Source organism: Nipponia nippon, unplaced genomic scaffold, assembly GCF_047370975.1.
Source record: "Nipponia nippon isolate SJK-2023a ecotype South Korea unplaced genomic scaffold, ASM4737097v1 scaffold_17, whole genome shotgun sequence".
Lineage (NCBI taxonomy): Eukaryota > Metazoa > Chordata > Aves > Pelecaniformes > Threskiornithidae > Nipponia > Nipponia nippon.
In genome coordinates this window covers 11,788,371-11,808,097 of record NW_028262333.1, presented here as the reverse complement: position 1 = coordinate 11,808,097, position 19,727 = coordinate 11,788,371, and the positions used below count along the sequence as shown (strand labels likewise).

General features: G+C 40.7%; 1 protein-coding gene across 2 annotated transcripts in view; it reads right to left on the bottom strand.

Moving 5' to 3' along the window:
- Positions 1-299: 299 nt before the first annotated feature.
- The window catches only part of SPOCK1 (SPARC (osteonectin), cwcv and kazal like domains proteoglycan 1), a 330,703-nt gene continuing 311,275 nt past the window's right edge, over positions 300-19,727 (bottom strand). For both annotated transcript variants that reach the window (XM_087754039.1, XM_087754040.1), the window contains exons 7-11: positions 18,874-18,990; positions 12,011-12,232; positions 11,347-11,409; positions 5,965-6,102; positions 300-4,945 (exon numbers count right to left, since the gene is read on the bottom strand). In XM_087754039.1, the coding sequence (XP_087610165.1) occupies positions 4,755-4,945; positions 5,965-6,102; positions 11,347-11,409; positions 12,011-12,232; positions 18,874-18,990 (731 nt within the window). In that variant the 3' untranslated portion in view covers positions 300-4,754. The remainder of the gene's footprint in view (positions 4,946-5,964; positions 6,103-11,346; positions 11,410-12,010; positions 12,233-18,873; positions 18,991-19,727) is intronic.

The following is a 19,727-nucleotide window of genomic DNA, read 5'->3' as shown; positions in this document are numbered from 1 at the left end:
AAAATGAAAGCTTCCCCACCCCTGCTAGTTCCTTAAAAATCAATTTTAATGTAATTTGAAAAGTTCTGATTTTGGTAAAGTTATTACTTTCAGTTTGGTTTCATTTCTGCTTTTAAAATATAGCTTTCCAGAGACCTTACATTAACTTCACATATTACAGCTGACATTGAACAGAGGTATAAGGGATAAACCAAATATAAAAGACCATCCATTTCCATGCATGATTAAATGCTGACTCAAGGTACTGCAGTATTTTTGATCCCCAAAGTTTAATAAAATTCAGGACAGGCAATAAGGAGTCGCAGACAAATTAAAATTTATTGAGACAGACAAAAATGCAACTATTTCAGACTACAGTTAAGCATTTACAGTTAACCAAAGATAGCAAAATGCTCACATTCCACTTAACTCCTTATGGAAAAAGCATTCAGAATTTACTATGCAATTCTACTTACTATGACAGTCTACATCCATCGACAGTAGGGACATCAAACTGAAACACGTAATATTTGGATCTCTCCTTACAGATCTACACATTTAACAGTAATGGACATCAACAGCATTGAGAAAAGTATAAAAAGACCAAAACCCACCTACTGTAGAAAGGGCTTTTTGATGTATAGTAACTGTACAAAGCAGTCTATGTATTAAAAGAACCTGAATGGCATACAGAAGGGATGCAATAAAAGCCAACAAATGTAGGAAGCTAAGCTTGAGCGATCTGGTGGTCTGTATCAAGTGATGACCTTAGATCTATGCCATTTGCTGCTTGAGGGGAAAAATGCTACAAAACTTCTAATATCAAAATATTCCCATGCCAGAGACTAACAGACTAGGCTGGAGAGGCAAAGAGAAGCATTCACTAACAAACAGTGTTGTTTTAAATATAAACTTTACATTTTCAATATAAACTGTAGAATAAATATTAAATAAACGCTTCAAATGGTTTAAAATAATAGTACAGAATAGCTTAAAAAAAGGCAAAGAAAAGGAAAAGGATTCTTTGTGTTCACAGCAAAGTCCAGTAATGACCCAAAAAACCCAACTGTGCTGAAATCTGAACTCAAGGAGATTTTGATTTAACCACAGTAGTTAAAAGGACACCTTGAAACATAAAGCAATACCTAACAGTATTTCATAGTCTCTAATATGAAAAGAAAATGTGATTAAAAATTGGTTTGTGTCTCTAAAAGAATGGGACAACTCTGATTCCATTTTTCACAAGGAAGAAATGTTTGGAAGGTCAATGACAATGCAGATGGGAAGTCCTACGTTGAGGGGAAAAAAAAAAGAAAAAAAGAAAAAAAACAGAATTAAATTAGGCTGTAAACAAATTAAATCCTTTACAAAGCATGAAGAATGGAAGGGGCTTGATCTGGAAGAGCCCTGGTTCTTGGTAGACTCTCTGGTTTCTTTTAAAGAAATAAACTATTTTCTTACTGCATCTTCCCAGATTGGACATACACAGACACACACATATGCCCACACATGTATACACAGACGCACACATATATACATATGTATACATAGGCTGCAGATCCTTCAGCCACTGGAAGATGCCAGTGGATCACAAAAGGGCTTTGCTAAATAGCTTTGTAATAGCTGGGACCTTGCTCTTAAAGCAATCCCTAGTCTGCGCTGCCCTTCCAAGCACGACAGCCTGTCTGCCCCTTTCCTGACTAGGCTGTGACACCTTGCAAGTTGACACTGCTCTCTTTAAATGCTCTTGCAGTTGAACCCAACTGAACTAGTCACTAAAATGGCATTTTTCCAATGCAGGCCCTGATTCAGAAGAACATTTGAGCAACTGGCGCAGGTGACTGAACGATCGCCTGGCTAGGGGTGTCTTCCTGAAGCCGGGCCAGCGGGCTTAAAACGGGGCGAGTGGGGTGCGTTTGTGTTTGTTTCTGTGTGAAGGGAGATGGCTACCAGCGGTCAGCCGAACCAGCCAAGGCATCTGCCCTCTTGCCTGGCCATGCTGGGCACAGAGCCGTTTGACTAGGACCCCCCAGCACTGGAGCTGGTGAGTCCGAGAGACAGTAATTTTTTTATAGTTCAAGCAAAAGATATAAAACCTGCCAGCACTGATTTGGAATAGTTGCATGTGAGAGATTACAGCTAGGAGAGACCAATGGTGTTGAGAAATGGATGGTGGTGGCATGTCTGCTAATGTAAACTGAAGGATGTCCACATTCACTTTTAAAGGCTTATTTAACAGCTTTTATTTAACTGTCTTGCATGATTGCACGTGGCACAGAAGGGCTGCAACCTTGGACTCTGGAGCTGCCTGCAAGGGCTTGGTTAGACAGGCTGTACCCTGGTGACGTGCTGGGCAGGAGAAGGGATTTACTATGTGGCCTTTGAAGTAATGCATAGTTCCAGGATAAGCCATTGCAAAGGGACACAGGACTGCAGAAAAAAACTAGTTGTGTGTGGCGAATGAGTCCAGTCAGAAGGATAAGCATAACTCAATTGATTGTGGACCTCAGTTTTATGTCAGAATAAAATGGCAACTCTGTGCCTTAGGCAGGTCCTGCACAGGACAGCAGAGCTAGACCCAGAGAGTATGGGTTTAACTAATAAAGTGCCAGAAGGAAACCAGCCATGATGTTTGAGAAGCAAGCTACTGATGGTGTTCAATTGCTTCTCACAAAATCATACTGTTTAGGGAAACAGAAATGCTGGTTGTATCTGTTCCTCTTGCAAGTCAGCTTCATTTTCTATGAAAGGCAAGTAGAAAAAGCGTGTGTGTGTGCATGTGTACTGTGCAGCTTATGCACAATGATTTTTACATAAATTTTCAAAAGCTATTGGAAAACTCAAGGGATTTGAGGCAGGGCGGATTGCAGGCCTTTTGCAAATGACTGATGGCAGATTTTTGGGAGGATGTGGGGGCGTGAAACAACACACAACAAATTCCTCACGATTTTACGCATCCTTCTGCATTAATAACAATTATGCAGGCTTGCTCTTTGTTCTCAGGTCATTGATCCAGATAAATGGGAAATGAAAGAGCCTTGAAAACAACTGAGCCCCTGCAATACATGGTGTCTGAAAGCAGGTCCTCTTCTGTACTGCTCCTCTGATCATGTCTGAAAGCAGAGGTCCTACACAGAGGGGGAGAGGGGCTGCAGAGCCTTGCCAGGCTCTACAGTGGGCATTGACTTTGGAGAGGGCTGAGACCACAGCCCTGGGGCCAGTGTCCCTAAAAAATTGACTTCTGCCAACCAGCATGGTATTTTCCTGCCTTCGAGTGTATATGTAACCCACCATGTTTTGCCTCCATACTGTCTCCACCTCTATATCCAACACTAACGCAGAGGAAAAAAAAATCCAATCTAATTAGATTTCTGTGTAATAAGCACATTTTTCGTTCTGCAAAATAACTCACAGGCAAATCACAGATACTGCTAAAATACTTATATCTGCATCCGAATGCAAGCGTGGGTTAAGGTACCTCTTACTGTTTCTGAAAACAGCAAAATAATAAAAGGTCACCACAGTACATTACTGCATCAGAGAACTGCAATGGGAAAGGACACAGCAAATAATTTAATGTCAATACGCTGTGATACAATTGAAGAGCTGTGACGCTGAGGGAATCAGAGATTGTATTTTAATACTATTCTCTTTAACATGTGTGTATTACGAGTGTGCAGCTTGTCACACTGAGCAAAGGGGTTACGCTTTTGAAACATGATCACCTAAAGTTGCTTTTTTAAACAGGCCAAATAAATGTTAACTATTTAAATTAAAGAAATGACAGCTTATTACTTTTGATGGTTAGTGTCTTTGACAGCGTTATAACTTTGGAATGAGTGATTGCTAAGAGTAAATGAAGAACAGGCAGATCCATAGTGCGTGAGCAGGAAGCAGAGGCTGCCTGCGCGACATTAGTGCAACTCCTAGTGCAAACGAGTTCAGACAAAACCTGAGGAACAGCTATGGAGGCGGTTATGAGGCTACAAACTCACAAAACACTCTTTCCTTAAATGCTTTGAAAGGCAGATGGCCTCTGTTCCCTGCCTGTAGGGCTTGGTCCATGATAGCTGCAGGTTCTCAGCATCTCTTAAGATCAAGGCCATGTTCCTTAACCAAATAAACAGTGTTAGTGAGCTGATCTGCACTCTGGTGGGAGCTTTGCCTTCAGCGTGGGCTGGACTAAGCCTGCTGGACTCATTCTTAGAGAATGTAAGGAAGAGAAAATCCTGCCAGTGGATTTCTTTCTGGATTAAACCCCTGGTGCCGGGCAGCCAGAAGTCACTACCCAAAAGAGACTTACTCTTTATTGGAACGTAACAAATATGGATAGAAATGAGGCACCTACTTTTCCTTCTTCATGAAAGAAAAATAACTGTTTATGATATGATCCAGGTAACAATTTATGACACAAATTCTCTAACACGAGAAGAGCTTCAAAGCCTTGTATTGGTTTGTTGAGCCCCTTCTGCGATTCTTCTTTCACAGGATATATTTCATAAGCTGTGCAAGTGAGGATTAAGACATGAAATGTTTTTGAAACAAAACTCATTGCCCCAGTGGATAGAACAAAAATCCCCCAAACCAACTGAACAAAAGCTGTATTCCAAACAGTCCTTGCTGGAAAATAAAGTTGTCTTCCAAATTAAACAGACTATACAAAATTAAACTCAGTAGAGAGGGAATATTTGTGCCAGGTACTCTCAGATACAATTGCAGAGATATGATGTGACTTGCAATATTGTGCAAAACATGAGTCCTCATTATGATGGGCACTACCATATATAACCAATTTCATCATCCTTATCATCATCTTCATCTTCATCATCTTCATTAGCTGCTCTTACATGAGTCTTCAGTTTCCCTTCTTTGTCTTTTTTTGCTGCTTCAGGTTCCTCTTCCAAATCATCCAACAGTACAACAGATCCACCACTGCCAAAATCCCCTGAGGTTTCTTGCTCTTCTTCTGAAACAGGTGAGCAGGAAAGGTCATTCCCTCACATGACACCAAATCCCTCGTTCATCACTACCCTTGTCATTCAAGCCACCTTCATTTGCAATGTTACTTTTTAAAGTCATTGGTTCAGCTATTCATGAAACAACCTCTACATTTCAATTTTCATCCTAAACTGGGATAAATATATATCAATTTACTCTGAAAAATTTACTTGCATAAAAAACTATACATCACCCTCCTCCTAGAGACTCACCTGGAGAGTTTCAGTTCACATGCATGCAGGCCAGAAAATCGTTACTCGTTTGTAAATACTTTCATCCCATCACAACTCTGTTAACCAAGCTAAAAATATTCCACAAATTGATTTTATTTGAGTGCACAAACCACACTCTGCAAACGTAGCTATTGAGCCTAACTTCTGTGATGTGATTCTGGGCATCTCAGACCTTCTAGGTCTCTGCTTTTTCTGCTTCTTCTCAAAGAAGAAAGCTGCATCCACAACCTTCACTGAAGCACTCTGAAGGAATACAGCTGAAATCCTGCTTGCCTAGGTATAACAGCTAATCAGTGATTTCACATATCTACATAGTATTGTCCTGTCAGCAATTTTATTGGGCTTGGTTTTTAACTTACAAAATTTTACACATTTAGGCCTTCCTTTGTCTGGAAAGACTTTATTCATGAAGTCCCAGCAAATGTGTGTTCCAGAGTATACAGAACCATGCATAGCAATCTCATAGCCTTAATTTTAATATAAATTACTACCTTTACCAGGCTGGCAGCAAAAATATCTTCTTATCAGTGGTTATTGCCTGTTAACTTCTGCTGCATCCCCCCAGTCCCAAGGACCAATACGCATATAAGGGCCCCATTTGTAGTCTGAATAGGAAAATATAGGAGCACTTTGAACACTGGTGGGCATGTTTCCCTGTTGTCACTTTTGTTATCGTACTCCATCGTACAGCAATGACAGGGCTTACAACAGTGTTAATTCCTTTGTTGTCTGAGGAAAGCACATCATTACTCACCACAACTAACTGTCCCTTGCTTTCTTGAGCCAGCTATCTCATTCCCGTACTTATCAACACACCAGCACTGCCCTGTGCTGCCATGGCACTGAGTGGCTTTGTAATAACCTTCTTCATTGCACCGTGGGATAAAAGCACCTGAATAAAATATAAGGTGTAATCAGTAATGCAAGCCTCTGTAGGAGCAAGCAGGTATATAGAGTATTATGAACTTGTCGCTTATTTACATGAAGATCTTTACGACATTGGCAAGAAAATACATGTGATTATCTGGTGCCTAAAAGGGAGCAGAAATTATATATGATTAACTATTTTCAGCTGCCCTGGCCACTGCACAGTGCATAAATGTTTGTGCATATATAGCACATGGAGGGTGATGGCATATGGTACTTAAGATAGGTTCAGTCTGTCTCTGAATGATTAATATTCCCACAGAGCCCCTTTCAGATTTAACTCCTGGTTTTAAACTTTTCTTCCCAACTGGATTATTACCCCAACTTCATTAATTCTGCATTTCCCTTCCATTTGCACTCCTTCAGTGTTTATCGTATAAGTCTTTCCACAACACTGTAATTATCCCTGGAAGGTATCTGCCATCTGCTTGCTATTCATACTAATCTCACGCACAACTTCCGACTTACTGAGAGTTCCCATGTATAAAAGGAGAAGTAATGCATAAGCTTTACAGAGAGGGACAACAGGATTTGAAGTCAATAAGTCTTTGGATTTGAAGCCCAAGATTTGTCTCACAATAAAACCAATATAGTTCAGCCTTGTAGAGTGTGGTTCATTCTGGCTTCTGCAGACAGGGAAGCTCTCAGGAGAAACCCATTTTATTGTTCCCACCATTTTCAGCAGATACAGAAAATGTACTTCAATATGAAAAGCCCTCTTGTCCTTTGAGATGAGTTAGCTTTATTCCCAGGGGAGGTCAGTACAGTCATTTTCCTTTCTTTGCCAATTGCTTCAATTTGAAACATGGCAGAAACCCACCCTTGCCCCCAAATTTCTTGTCTCAAATGATTTTTGAGAAAGCATTTTTCTCCTTTGTCAAAGATACCAGTGATTTACTGGTTACACAGTAAGTTTTTTAACTAGTTCCATGCGTATAGCATCTCTTCAGACAGTTCAAGTGTCAAAGGAGCTATTTCGACTACATTTCTCACAGAAAAAATGAATGAGAAGGTGCTGCCCGAATGTCATGAAATTTCCTATATAAAAGACACAAAAGTGGAAGTCAGTCAATCTCATGCACACACACACACATCTATATAAAGTGAATCCTTGAATTTCCAAACTCCTTGCACTGCAGTACTTGTCTAATGTTTGAGTGCTGCTAATGTGGGTCTGGAAGATGAGAACAGAAACCTTTGAACATCTGCAGAAATCTTTGTATATTGGATCAGTTTTGGAGACCACTTCACATCCATTAGTGAGAGTATTTTAAACAACTTCAAAGCATGATCTTATAGCAGGCTTGCTTATAGGTACCACCATTATGTTCATGTACAAATGTAAGCATACTGATGACTACCAAAGACTCATTTTCACTACTTATAAAAAAATGGTTCTAATATGTATTCGCCTTTGCAGGTTTTTGTAAGTTAATGCTCACTGTTTGATCCTTTATTTCAATATTGATTGAGAAAGTTTTTTTTCATATTTAAGCTCATGTCCTCTCTCTGTTAAGCACTCCAGGTGTTTATCAGACTACACACAACCTTGGGAAAAGCGCTCAGGTGCTGATTTTGAACTGGTGTAAATCCGCATAGCTGTACCTGTGTCACTAGAGCTCCCCTGTTATATCAGATGAGCATCTGGCTCCAGGGAAGAATCAAAGGGGGAACCTCAGTGGCATTATGGGGTGAGCAGAGAACGGCCTCTGCATTTTAAACTGTCTCATGCTTTCTCTTTTCCTTGGGCAATGCAACCTTTCCCTTCTTTGAAACAGGCCTTTCTGCATAGTTTCAATGTGTTTCTTGTAAGGTATTAATATGTTCCACACTGCCTGTAAAAGCCATAGATTTAAAAATAAATTATGGCCCAGGCTCACTGCCAACATAACTGTGCGTGGAAAGGATTCACACTTTGGGTCACAGTGAAGAGTAGAAGGTACTTTTCCTTCTGCATGGGAAATTTGTGCCAATTTGTATGTAACACTGGAGCTTTAAATATTTAGCTACGCATACTAATGTCACCGTATTTGCCAACCATCAGAGGAAAGATTACAGCATGTCCTCTCCAATGTGTCAGGTGCAGGTGATAATCTGGTGGGGACAGAGAGTCACTGGGAGCAAGTGTTGTACAGCGTGATGATTCGTCCTGTAAATCCTACACAAATCAGTCCCGGTGTTCATTAGAAATAAGCTCTGGCTACAAGCACTCTGGAGCATGGCATCCAGACAGCCCATTTAGTGGGAACATTTCACCCCATAATTTGGTTTGGCATCAGGGAACATCCACAGGGTTTGGAAGGAGAAAGGAGTTCACATTTCCTCTCCAGAGGTTCTTGCACAGATGGTGCTTCCCCACAAGTGTGGAGAGGACCACTGGTGGACCAGCTTTACTATTAAGCACTACAAAACGTTAGTCACTCCCCACTGAACTGCCTCAGGCTAGTGAATCCTGCTTCCCCCATCTCTCTTTGTCCCATGGAGTATTTAATTATTCCATGCAAACTTGAACAGCACTGTTGCATCTATATCCTCTTTATGGATCCAGACCTATATATCTTTTTTCTTTTTTTCATCATTTCCTTATCTATATAATACTCCCTTTCCTCAGAGGACATGGGGAGAATAATTGCATGCTAAAGATAGTGAAGCACACAGGTAAAAGCCTGACAGAATTAAGTTCTAGCCAGCACACAGCTCCCTGTATTAGCTGTTATGTTAGCTGAATTCACAGGGCTGATACAGAAGAAAATAGTGATGGGAGCAGAAGTTTATTACCTTAGTGATGTGGGAGAAGCATTATCAGGCTGCAGAGTTGTATGCTCTAAAAGTACACTCTCTGCAGTTAATTGTACTCTAGATAAATCTGGTAGGAAAAGATGAATAGTGCTGTTTACTTTTTAATTCAGTCCCCTGGGATGCTAGATGCTATTTGAAAGCCTCCAAATTCAACATATCTAATGGCAATGGCTTTGAAGTACTTTGTTGCAACTGTCATGTGTTTTGAAAAATACATAGAGAACAAAATATCAAAAGTCATCATTTTTTATCAATGGATGCAAGTTAACAGAAATTTTCTTCATGTATACTGTCCAGACTGTAAATGCTGTACTCTATATGTCAGGGACAGAGAAGGAAAGAGAATAATTAAAGGCTAGTTTCTGTGAAAATGTTCATCTCTCTTTTCAATCTTTATTGTTGCTACAAGCGTGTTTTTTGTCATGTGTATGTTTTGGTTTCCATTTGCATGATTTTTCAGTCAGTGAAGAGAAAAGACAATGTTTTCTGCTGTATACATAGCTATGGGATCAGATTAAAATCTCACAGACAGGTGCCATTATGCAGGCAGACTTTCAAAGCAGGTGAAGCAAAAAGTTCTTCTCTATATTATAATTTTCTAGCTTGTGAAACAACCTATGCCTGACACTTCTTGATTTGTTGAGCTTAGCCACTTTCATCCTTCATTTTTTTTAATACAGTTGACTAGAAGTTATTTGTGGTAAGAGACCATTCTTACTGCTTTTACTTTGTCATTTTACTCCTGCTGTTGTGATCAGATCCCAGTGACATGTGCTACAACTGCCTGTATGTTGTACTACCTGCAATATAGCCATCATTTTTCCCTGCACACCAGAACAAACCACTTATGTTTCAACCTAGATGACATTTATTGCGTATAGCAAATAACAGCAAAGCATAAAATAAATATGGGATAGCCAAAGCTATCTATTAGGAACTGGGCTTCTTATTCTTTTAGGTGGCTTTGAAAATCATGACACCCATGAGACAGAGAACACCGTGACTTCCTCTGCCACAACATGCATTCGAACACAAATGCAAAATATTTACTGAATGGAGCACACATACAACTGAGCAATCAATCCTCCCTTCGTTCCCACAGCTATGAACAGCAGGAGCTGTAACTCTGAAATATCTTAATCTTTATGTGACCTTGCTATGAAAGGATGATGGAACGGAACCACAGCCTCTGTGGCCTTTGGGAGTGTTTATTCTTACTTTAAATGAAAGAATCCAGGTTGGGATTGTTTCTAAGGGACCTGAACCTTGAGTCCAAACAAACAGCAGTGTTGTCTGGGAATGGCGGAGTTGGCAAAGATGAGCTTTGCAGAAGCTCTGTTTGCAGGGTCTGCTAATGAGTATCTAGAAATGTCAGACTAAACTCTGAGAGCAACCTGAGAGGCAGACTGCAACCTGAGAAGCATTTCAGCAGAGCTGACATGCATGCTTTGTGCTGCAGGCAGTGATCCTGTAAGAACCTGACACAGGTTCTCGATGATGGGCCTGACAGCCTGGGTGTGAGGTAAGCCAGACTCTGCAAGGGTGGAACGCAGTGCTTTCTGTAAACAGGGACTTTTTTTACAGACAGTAAATCTGTACTGATACGCCTCACGTGATCTGGATCTACATACATGAATGTGCTAGGACAGACGTTTCAATAAGATACCACCACATAAATGCTAGGCTACATAACACTGGGTGATTTTAGGGCATGGAATTCATTACCTTAAATTTACTCAGTTCTGATTTTTTAGCAATTAAATGGGAAAATGTCACATGGGGATATATTTCATCTAACTTTAGATATCCATCAGAGCAGTGTAAGTTATGAATCAATTCAGGCTCCCAATAGTCAATAGAGAGAGGGGCAGGCATTATCACATCTTACAGCATGGAGCACCCTGCGGGGCTGCCTGAAATGAGATGATATGAATTCCCATTTTCATATACACGGAATATACTGGAATATTTTTAAGGGTGATTAATCAAAAATAAACCCCAAGGAATACATGCATTGCACCATAACTGGAAAAAGACATGAACCCATTGGCCATGAACTGTGGCACCTTCAGTCACCCTACAAAAATGGGAAGCGTGAGTATTAAGCAGCCTCTCTACTTATTCTGACCTATGAGGTGATGTAGGCAGTATTAAACTCTGTGCAGACAAGGCTTTGCATTTCTAGAGAGCTGTAAATTAGTTCTGAACCCATTGCCATGCTGACACCTGTTCTGTATGTTGCTATCTCATCATTTCTTTAATTTCATAGTGTCAGGCCTACACTCCGTGATGCATATTCCCAACTCAAAACATTAGTCTCTAATTGAAAAACCATTACTGCATATAAAGTTACAATAATCACAGAAGCTTTAATTAGTTGAGTAAATGAATAGCAAGTAATCGAACTTACCCAACAGACTCTTCCCTCTACTTAGCTTTTGAATTCTATTCATTTCATTCTGGCAAGGAAGACCTAAAATATAATGTACGAGAATCAGTTTCCAGATGGTATGGGACAGACTCTGTAATGACTGGCTTCACTACTGACATGAAATTTAGACTACTGTACACCTGGGAACGAAAGAAGCCCATATGCTGGTACTGTACTGCAAAACAAATTTATGTCATTAGCTCCACTAATTAAAAAAAAAATAATTGCAACACACTGTAGTTGAGAATAGTGTTTGGGGCCCATTTTCATTGTTAAACCATTTTCCCTCTCTTTTCACCAAACTGACATAATGCCAGCTCTCTAACTTATGATTTGCTAATTGACTAATTTCTGCATTAATAAAAGAGTAAGTTCTTGAGCTTTCTATCAGCAACAGAGCTTATTTCTAGACTGTGTTCACTGGCACTTATTACTTCTTTGTATTAATGATCAATGGATATTAACACAGCTCATCTGTGACACTAAACATTGCTACACAATGCCCTTTCACACTGCTGGAGAAAAGAGCTTTTTTAAGCAGCTGACGCCAATTACCAAACTATCCCTATAAGCAGTTCAATCAAACCTGAAACACAGGGAAACCCAAACAACTTGTCTTGGCCCTGCAAATTGCACAACTCACCGCCGGGCTTCTGGAAGCAGTAGCACCACTCATTGTTGGAAAGCTTTCCGTCTTTGAAGGAGTCACAAGAGTTGAAGAGAGGCTTGACGCATGGCTCATACTTATCCAGATAAATAGCACTGATCTCCGAGGGATCCAGCAGCAGGTCATAGTTCATGTCAAGTTTGTTGAACATCCAGCCTAAGGAATCCTTACAGATTGGTAGTATGCTGGTGTCAAATCCTGTAAGAAGACAGGCAAATATCCCCAACTGAACCCCAGCACGCTCACTGCACAGGAATCATTGCTAAGCTGAAACCTTTATAATTTTTTTGGCTGGACTCTGAACATTACCCTCACTTGCCCAAAGCAGGACAAAATTCTAAGACTGAACTGATTGTGTAACGCTTACAATCCAAGCACGGCTACAGACTAGAGTGCTACTCGCACTCTGTGGGGTGGGGAGGGCTGAGATTCATAGCTGATAACTGTAATTCAAAGTTATTTCTACTCAAAAAATTCTCACTTTTTTTTTTTCTGTCTACAGTCCAAGTGGGTTGGCCTTGTTCCAAGAAGCTGAAATGTGATGAGAAAAGGCTGCATCCACCATATTTTCAAACTAGACTGAGTTTGAATGCAATTTAAATCCTGTTTCCCAGACCCGTTTCTAGTTCCCTGATCAAATTCTTTCCTAGTGCACCCTCACCTTCCACCTCTCATCCCAGCTTTTCACTCTGCAAAGCCCTGCCTCCTGTGGTGGACAACAAAATGCTTTGATCTGGATTGTGAGCTGCCTGGGGGAGGCAGGGGGAGAGAAGGGATGAAGCATCTCTTGCTTGCACCACTCTGAAGAATGGCACCACTCCGAAGAATGGCAGCTCCAGAGAGCTGCACCTGCTCTTGTATGCCATACCAGCACTATTCGTTCTTGTGGCCTCCAGGATTGTGCAGCAATACAGGATTCTGCTCTTCCAGCACTTTGGAGACCATCATCATCATTCATTTTAATAGCCCAAATCCTTAAAAGACTGCAAGCCATGCATATAGATACCCACAATGTAGATGAGATGCATCTTCCAGTATTCTGCCATCTCTACAAAAACATTGGCATTGCCTTCTTCCACAAACAAGACGGCATTATAAGTCCATGCTGTCACTGTATTTTCAATGCTTGGTACAAACACGGACTAATTTCCAAGTTATCTATGATGCAAGAAAGCATATTTGTAATGCAGAGCTAATAAAGCTGATAATAGGGATACTGGTTTCAACAAGGACTCAGAAACACGCATACATTGGCTGGGGATTTACCGGCACAGAGGGTACCTGAACCACGTACCCTGGGCACCTCACGCTGTTTCAGCCGGGTGCGATAACTGGCCTGTGCACTATTCATTCTGCTATGGGCCACGTGGAGAAGCCTGGTGGGCTTTTTCCTTTGGAAGAGGTCAAGCTTAGCCTTATTTGCTGTGAGTGTCAAGTCCCATTTCAGGATGCTGCTTTGTTAAAGTGAAACCTAAGATGCTGCTGGAATCATGCTGACAGTTTGTCCAGACTCCGCAGCCTACCTGCTATTTTAAGTATTAATCCAAAGGAGGGCAGTGCTTTATGCTGGAAGCTGTGCTTTTTGTATGCAACTGCAGCTGAAGGTTGTCAGTGACATGAAGGAACAATGAGAAGGGTTAACTAATGGGAAGGTTTCTGTCATTCATAATACATGTTTCTCTAAGAAAGGAAGAAGGTAACACCATTTCCTCAGGGCTAGAGGCAGCTCAGGCAGGGAAGAGAGAGATCATGCTGAACATTTCATCACTTTTTTGTGCTGTTATCTCCTCTAACATTTTCTAATCGAGTTTGAGCACAGTGAAAAAGAAAAGACCATGTGAATAGATGTAGGAAGGAAGCCTGCTTGCCTTGCTGAAGCAATTAGGACTATTGACTTTAATTATTTTATTCACCTGAAGAAGGCTAGCAGGATTTGGTCACTGTGCACTCTCTTGTTGAGTGAAAGGATTGAAAGAATCCTTGACTTGGCCTTTACAAAGCACTGAGGAGCAGGACACACAGTCCTGCCTTGTGCAGTGTATGCTGTGCCTGATTCCCCTCCACGGGGCAGGTTAAAAGTAGTCAAAGAGGCAGGGGTGAATCATTCAGTTGCACAGTGGAGTGGGGATTGGTACATGCTTCAGCTCTCCCAGTTTAACAGTTTCCAGGGGAAAAACAGCTGGGTTCCTTTGGCTGCTCTTTTCCTGCACAGGTGCCTGCTCTGGTGATGGTCTTTACACCCTGTTGTGGCACTTACTGATGCTATGGTGAATAACTACAAAGTCTGTTGTACAACCACTTGAGTACGGTATGTGTTGCTCAGCCCTGTGGGTCTCTAAAGGTCACCTCGTAACTGGCAAGGATCAACACAGGGAGGAGGAGACCCTGGCATGAACTTGCCCCTGACAGTGTCTGTGGATTATTTCTAGTCTTGTTTTCCTCCCTGCTGGGAAGTCTTTATCTGTGTGTACAAAACACATTCAGGGACACAACAGCAGCGTGCCCTCAGTACTGATCTGTCTGAGCAGATCACAAGATAGTGACTGATGTGAATACGAAGCTGCTCTGTGACATACCATCAGAGCCTGGATGCAAGATACAATTATGAAAGGTCACTTATGAAGACAGTTAATTACATTAGTTGAAGAGTTTTTGATTGTAATTTCTTATAAACAAGGGAGCTTTCACTGTTGTGACCAGAGTTCCAGATTAGGTTTATTAAGAGGCTGTATTATTAAGCAGTGCTTGATTATCAGACAGTGTGGTCTGGAAATCTTTAAATAGTACAGTGGTAGGTGTGATGGAAAGCCCCTAGCTAGATGGTTATTATCAGTGAAAAAGGTTAATTCTTTAACTGTCCCTCAATATGTGGTTGAAGGTGAATAGTAGTATCTACCTCCACTTCATATTGTCTCCTGGTAAAAGCTGCTGCCCGTAAATAATCTTTTTCAACACTGCATCTGCAGTCCAAAACCAGCAATCCTGGATGCTCTTGGCACTCAGCAACAGGAATGAAAGCAAAGTGTGCCCTGAGTGTGCAATGCAGGCTCTGACTTACTGTGTAACCAGGGCAGCTGATGGAAAATGGTTCTTGGAGCTCACTTACCTTCAGTGGGAGGTCACTGTGCTCCCATCAACTTGGTGAGGCCAAGTGATGTTGAATGAATTAATACCTTTTTGGAGTCTTTTGATATACTTGCTTATAAATATGATGCAATATGCTGGATGAAATAAACCACAAACTGTAATGCTGTAATGAATTAAGTGCTTGGTTAATAGGCTGGACTTCTAGCACAACACACCCGGAATAACAGTAACTTCTGTGAGAACTTCTCTGCATCTTTCTGTGCATCAGCTCAGCGCTGCACAGTGCCTATGGTGAGAAGCAAGAGAATGGTGCAGGCTCCATATCCCTCCTGCTCTTGGCCCCTTGGCAGAGGCTGCCAACACCGATGCCAATTAATGTCAGTTGTGGTGGTGGCTGCTCTCATTTGGACACCTGCTCACAAGGACCTGGATTGAGACCATCATGTTTCTCATTCTGACTGACAGCTGTTCAGCATCCTAACAACTTTCATTCACCACAGATCTGGAAGGAAATCAAACCAGTGACCTACATGTAAAAGTCTCATATCCCATTAATATGTAAAATGCTCCACCTCCTCTGAATTAAAATGGAATTAAATTTAAAAAGGTCTTTAAGTGAAAATCCTAATTAAAAATAAACACACCTTCTGGCACATAAAATTATTTTCCCCCTTCAAGAGTTGACTTACATGAGCCAGTTTTATTTTATTAAATCATACTACAATTAAATTAACAGGGGAATAATTAACCTAGTTTCCCCCATCACTTAAAATAAAGGAAGGAGGAAAAGAAATGTTCCCCAGAAAAAATCCTTTCTATTGCATAGATCTCTAGTAAAAGAAAACCAACTCCCACTCCAACCAAAGAGACTATCTAGATACAATATGGGAATGTTACAAATTATCAACAGGCTCAGGAGCAATTTGAATCTGAGCTTATTAACTAATTAGTTTTATTATTTCCTTATGTCAAAGCATGTCCCTGAGTTGCTTATATTGTTTATTGAGGAGATTTCAGTTGTACAAAGCCAGCAGAAGACAAAGTTCCTGGCCTATGGTGCTTTGCTGGGATCCAGCAGATAGCTCATTGAATGAAGGTTTGAGATTTCAAACACAATGACATGCCCTCATCCCTTTCCTTTGATGAGAGTTAAAAAAAAAAAAGAGTGTACTTTTTTCCTTCCCCTGGGGGTGAACTTAATACACTCAAAAAGCTTATTTACACTCACAGTAACATCTTGAAAATTTAATGTAGCATAGAGAAATCTCTGCTGGAACACCTTCTCTAGACAGCTGATGTGTCCGAGGCATCGTAGTCATCACATCCCTCCATCTGTTCCTTCTACTGCCACAGGGGCACACCCAAAATGGATTATTTTGAGGATGTGCATGCCTTTTAAGACTCTACAGGCATAACCAAACCAGTTCAGTTTAATGAAGTGATCAGCCTGGTGAGGAGGGCAACACACACAGAGCAATAAAAAAAGGGCAATGTGTTCATCAGAGCGTAGTTCCAGAGCTGCATGTGTCCTGTTTGCCAGGATTCACAGAAATTCTTTTTTTCAGCTTGGGTATGTGAACTTTGCTTTGAATTCTGAGCTCTGTTTAAGATGTCTTTCATTTTTACAAATGTTTGAAGTTGACGTTAGAAGAAACCAAATACTGCCGTCCTTACTCTGTGTGTATTTTCAGTGCTACCAGAGAGAATTGGAGCCGCAGAATTTGGCACATGCAGATCAATTCATGAATACTGTTGCAAACTCTTAAAAAGAAAAACAAGCCCAAGTTTTGTGGAATTCAAAAATGATTTAGTCATCTTAACTCAGAAAGTTTCTTTTTTTTTTTAACTGACATTTAAGAAAATAAGAAAATGTGCCAAACTAAGTCAACCGTCTAAAAAAGAACATTGTTGAGATCAAGTGTTTAAGATCACCAAGGCAGCCTTTCATATAAAAGCTGCCAGGAATCAAACTAAACTAAAAAGAGATAACAGCTCCTCTGTGAATCAGAGCAAACACTGCAGAATTACCAGGAATGTTTTTCTCACTAAAATTGCTTCAGCAAAAAAAAAAAAAGACCCAATACCTTTAGGAATTAATTTGGTCTTTGGCCTTTGGTAAGGTCCTCATGAGCAGCTCACAGGTCATCTGCATGAAAAACATCCTTTTGACAGTCTGATAAAATGAGATTTCATGTGGTTCTGGGCCTAAAGGACTACAGACAAAGTTTTAAGTCTCTGGCATTTTCTGTCATGAGGTCTGAAATGAATTCATATCTTGAAGCCATGATTAGCTGTACATCCAGGTGTCTTTTTGCAGTATGGTTTGGCTTCCTCTGCATGATAATATCCTTTTTTGGAGTACCGTCTATGAAATAAGTAGGACACATGGTTTTAAAGATACTGACTTGCTGTAAATACTACGGAAAGTAAGGGACTTATGAAAAAGATCATTTACACAGAACATGGCTTGTTTCACCACATAGTTTTAAGATCCAACTATTTGGCATTAATGAGGTTTGACTATAGTTTTGAGCAATATAGCCTGTGGAGACATGGACCAACAGTAAATCCCCATCCTGATGTGTTGGGTCTGCTCTACAGCACCTTTAGCCTCTCCAGCCTCACACTACAGGGAAACTAGGTACTGGGGTCAAAAGAGCCATAAAAGGGAGCAGTTGATTGAACCCTTTAAATTCTGTGTGTGCGATCCCTGGCTTTAGACAGCTTGTACTAGAGAATCAGGGCAGTGAAGTGAAGGTGAGTCACACACCTAGATAAAACTTGTGCATCCTACTTTGCAACCCAGGGGCCCACATGTTTTGGGACATACTATTTAAAAGGATTAATGAGTCCTTACAGAAAATAAATTCGCATCCACTCTCTGATGAACATGACCTCTTTTGATGCTGTTATCTGAATCTTCCCCCCACAGTGGGTAAATGACATCAAAATCAGTCATGTTGGCTAAACCCACAGAGAGTAAATGTCCTCTAAACTGTTCATTTTCTTCCTTTCTTTAAAAGAAAATTCAAAGGAAGCAAAGATGGTGTTATTAAATACCTGGGAGACAACAGATTCCAGCTTTCCACACCATTTAACTATTCCAGCTCTGTGGCTGCAATGTGGATGTTTTCATCGTTCTTTCTCTTATACAAGGTATTAGCAAGAAATTGCAAAATAAAATCTAAGTGAGTCCTTTCCAATATCGGCATACTTTTCCTTACGCTTGTATGCCATTTTTTTGGCTCATGCCACTGACACTGGGTCAGAAAATGCTTGGCCATAAACTGGGAAGTAAGCGTACGCCACGGTCCATCCCCAAGAACTGATTCAGATGCAGCCACGCTGATTTGGAGGGTCATGGAGTTTAACTGTACAGACATGAACTATGTCATGCTAGTTAACCTCAGGGCTTGAGAAAAGTCCCTGAGCGTTTTTATTTACTAGTATAGACGTGACCTCCATGGCCTTCAGACACAGTTATCTGCCTGATTAACTTGTAAAGGTCTCTCTGTCTCTGACTGCCAGTTTTTAGAGCAGTTTGGGCCAGAGGAGCACAGAATGACTGCAGCTCCTTTAGAAAACGATGCAGCTATTTATTTGCAGGATCAGGTCTCCTGCGTGCCTGCTTACTTGCTGGCACCCGCTTGACATGACATTGTAGCACTCACAGCTGTGCCCAGCTGAATGCTCCCTTAGGCTGGGAAGCTGCCTACAACACTCAGTGCTCAATGGGAAAGGTGTTTTCTTACTGCCTTGTGACGCCTCCGAGCTTGTTGGTTTGATGACACGATTTGCATCCTCGTGAAGAGCACCGAACCAGTCTTTTAGTCGCGAAGCGAGATTCCTCAATTCTTTGTCTGTGCAAGCTAGAAAAAGAACAAAGGACCAGTCTGAATCAAGAGCACCAGCAAAAAACCTTTCTCCAGATGATAGTCTATTAGAAAAATATTGTTTATGGTTGTAAAGTCCTTCTCATTAAGAGCTCTGAAGTAAAAGAGAAGGTTAGGGAAAAGGATGCAAGTTAAAAAGAAAAGTCATTCTGAATTATAAGTCGTACTCAAGTACTTCCTTGGTAGCTGACATGATTTGTCATGGAAGAAGTGACACACGGCGCTACCCGCAGGTTCTCAATTAGAGCTACGTGACTATTTAACTTAAATGTTTTCACCTTTTGGGATTTCAGAGAAAAATATCAGTCAAACAGATGGGGAGGAGGGACATACTTGCCTAGACATACTACTCGAACAAGATGCTAGGAATAATTTATAACCACATTTCGCTTAGTATAAGGCTATTATCACAGTAATAGGAAATATATATACATAAAAAAGAAAATTGTTATGTTGCTCTAGTTCTACTGCAAATGAGACTTTTCCATCTCTGAAGGTTGTCAATTCCATTTTGTTAGCTAGGTAAAACATTTCTCTTCTTACAAATTTTTACTGAGAAATATCTAATTTTTCCAGAAATTTCTGCCAAGAGATTAATGTCCAGCCGAAGCTAACATTTTTTAAGGAAGAAAGTGCCATTAGTCACCAGTTTCTGTCAGAAAAAATATTCTTGTTTCTGTAGCATGTTTAGTGCTTAAAATTCATACGTTCAG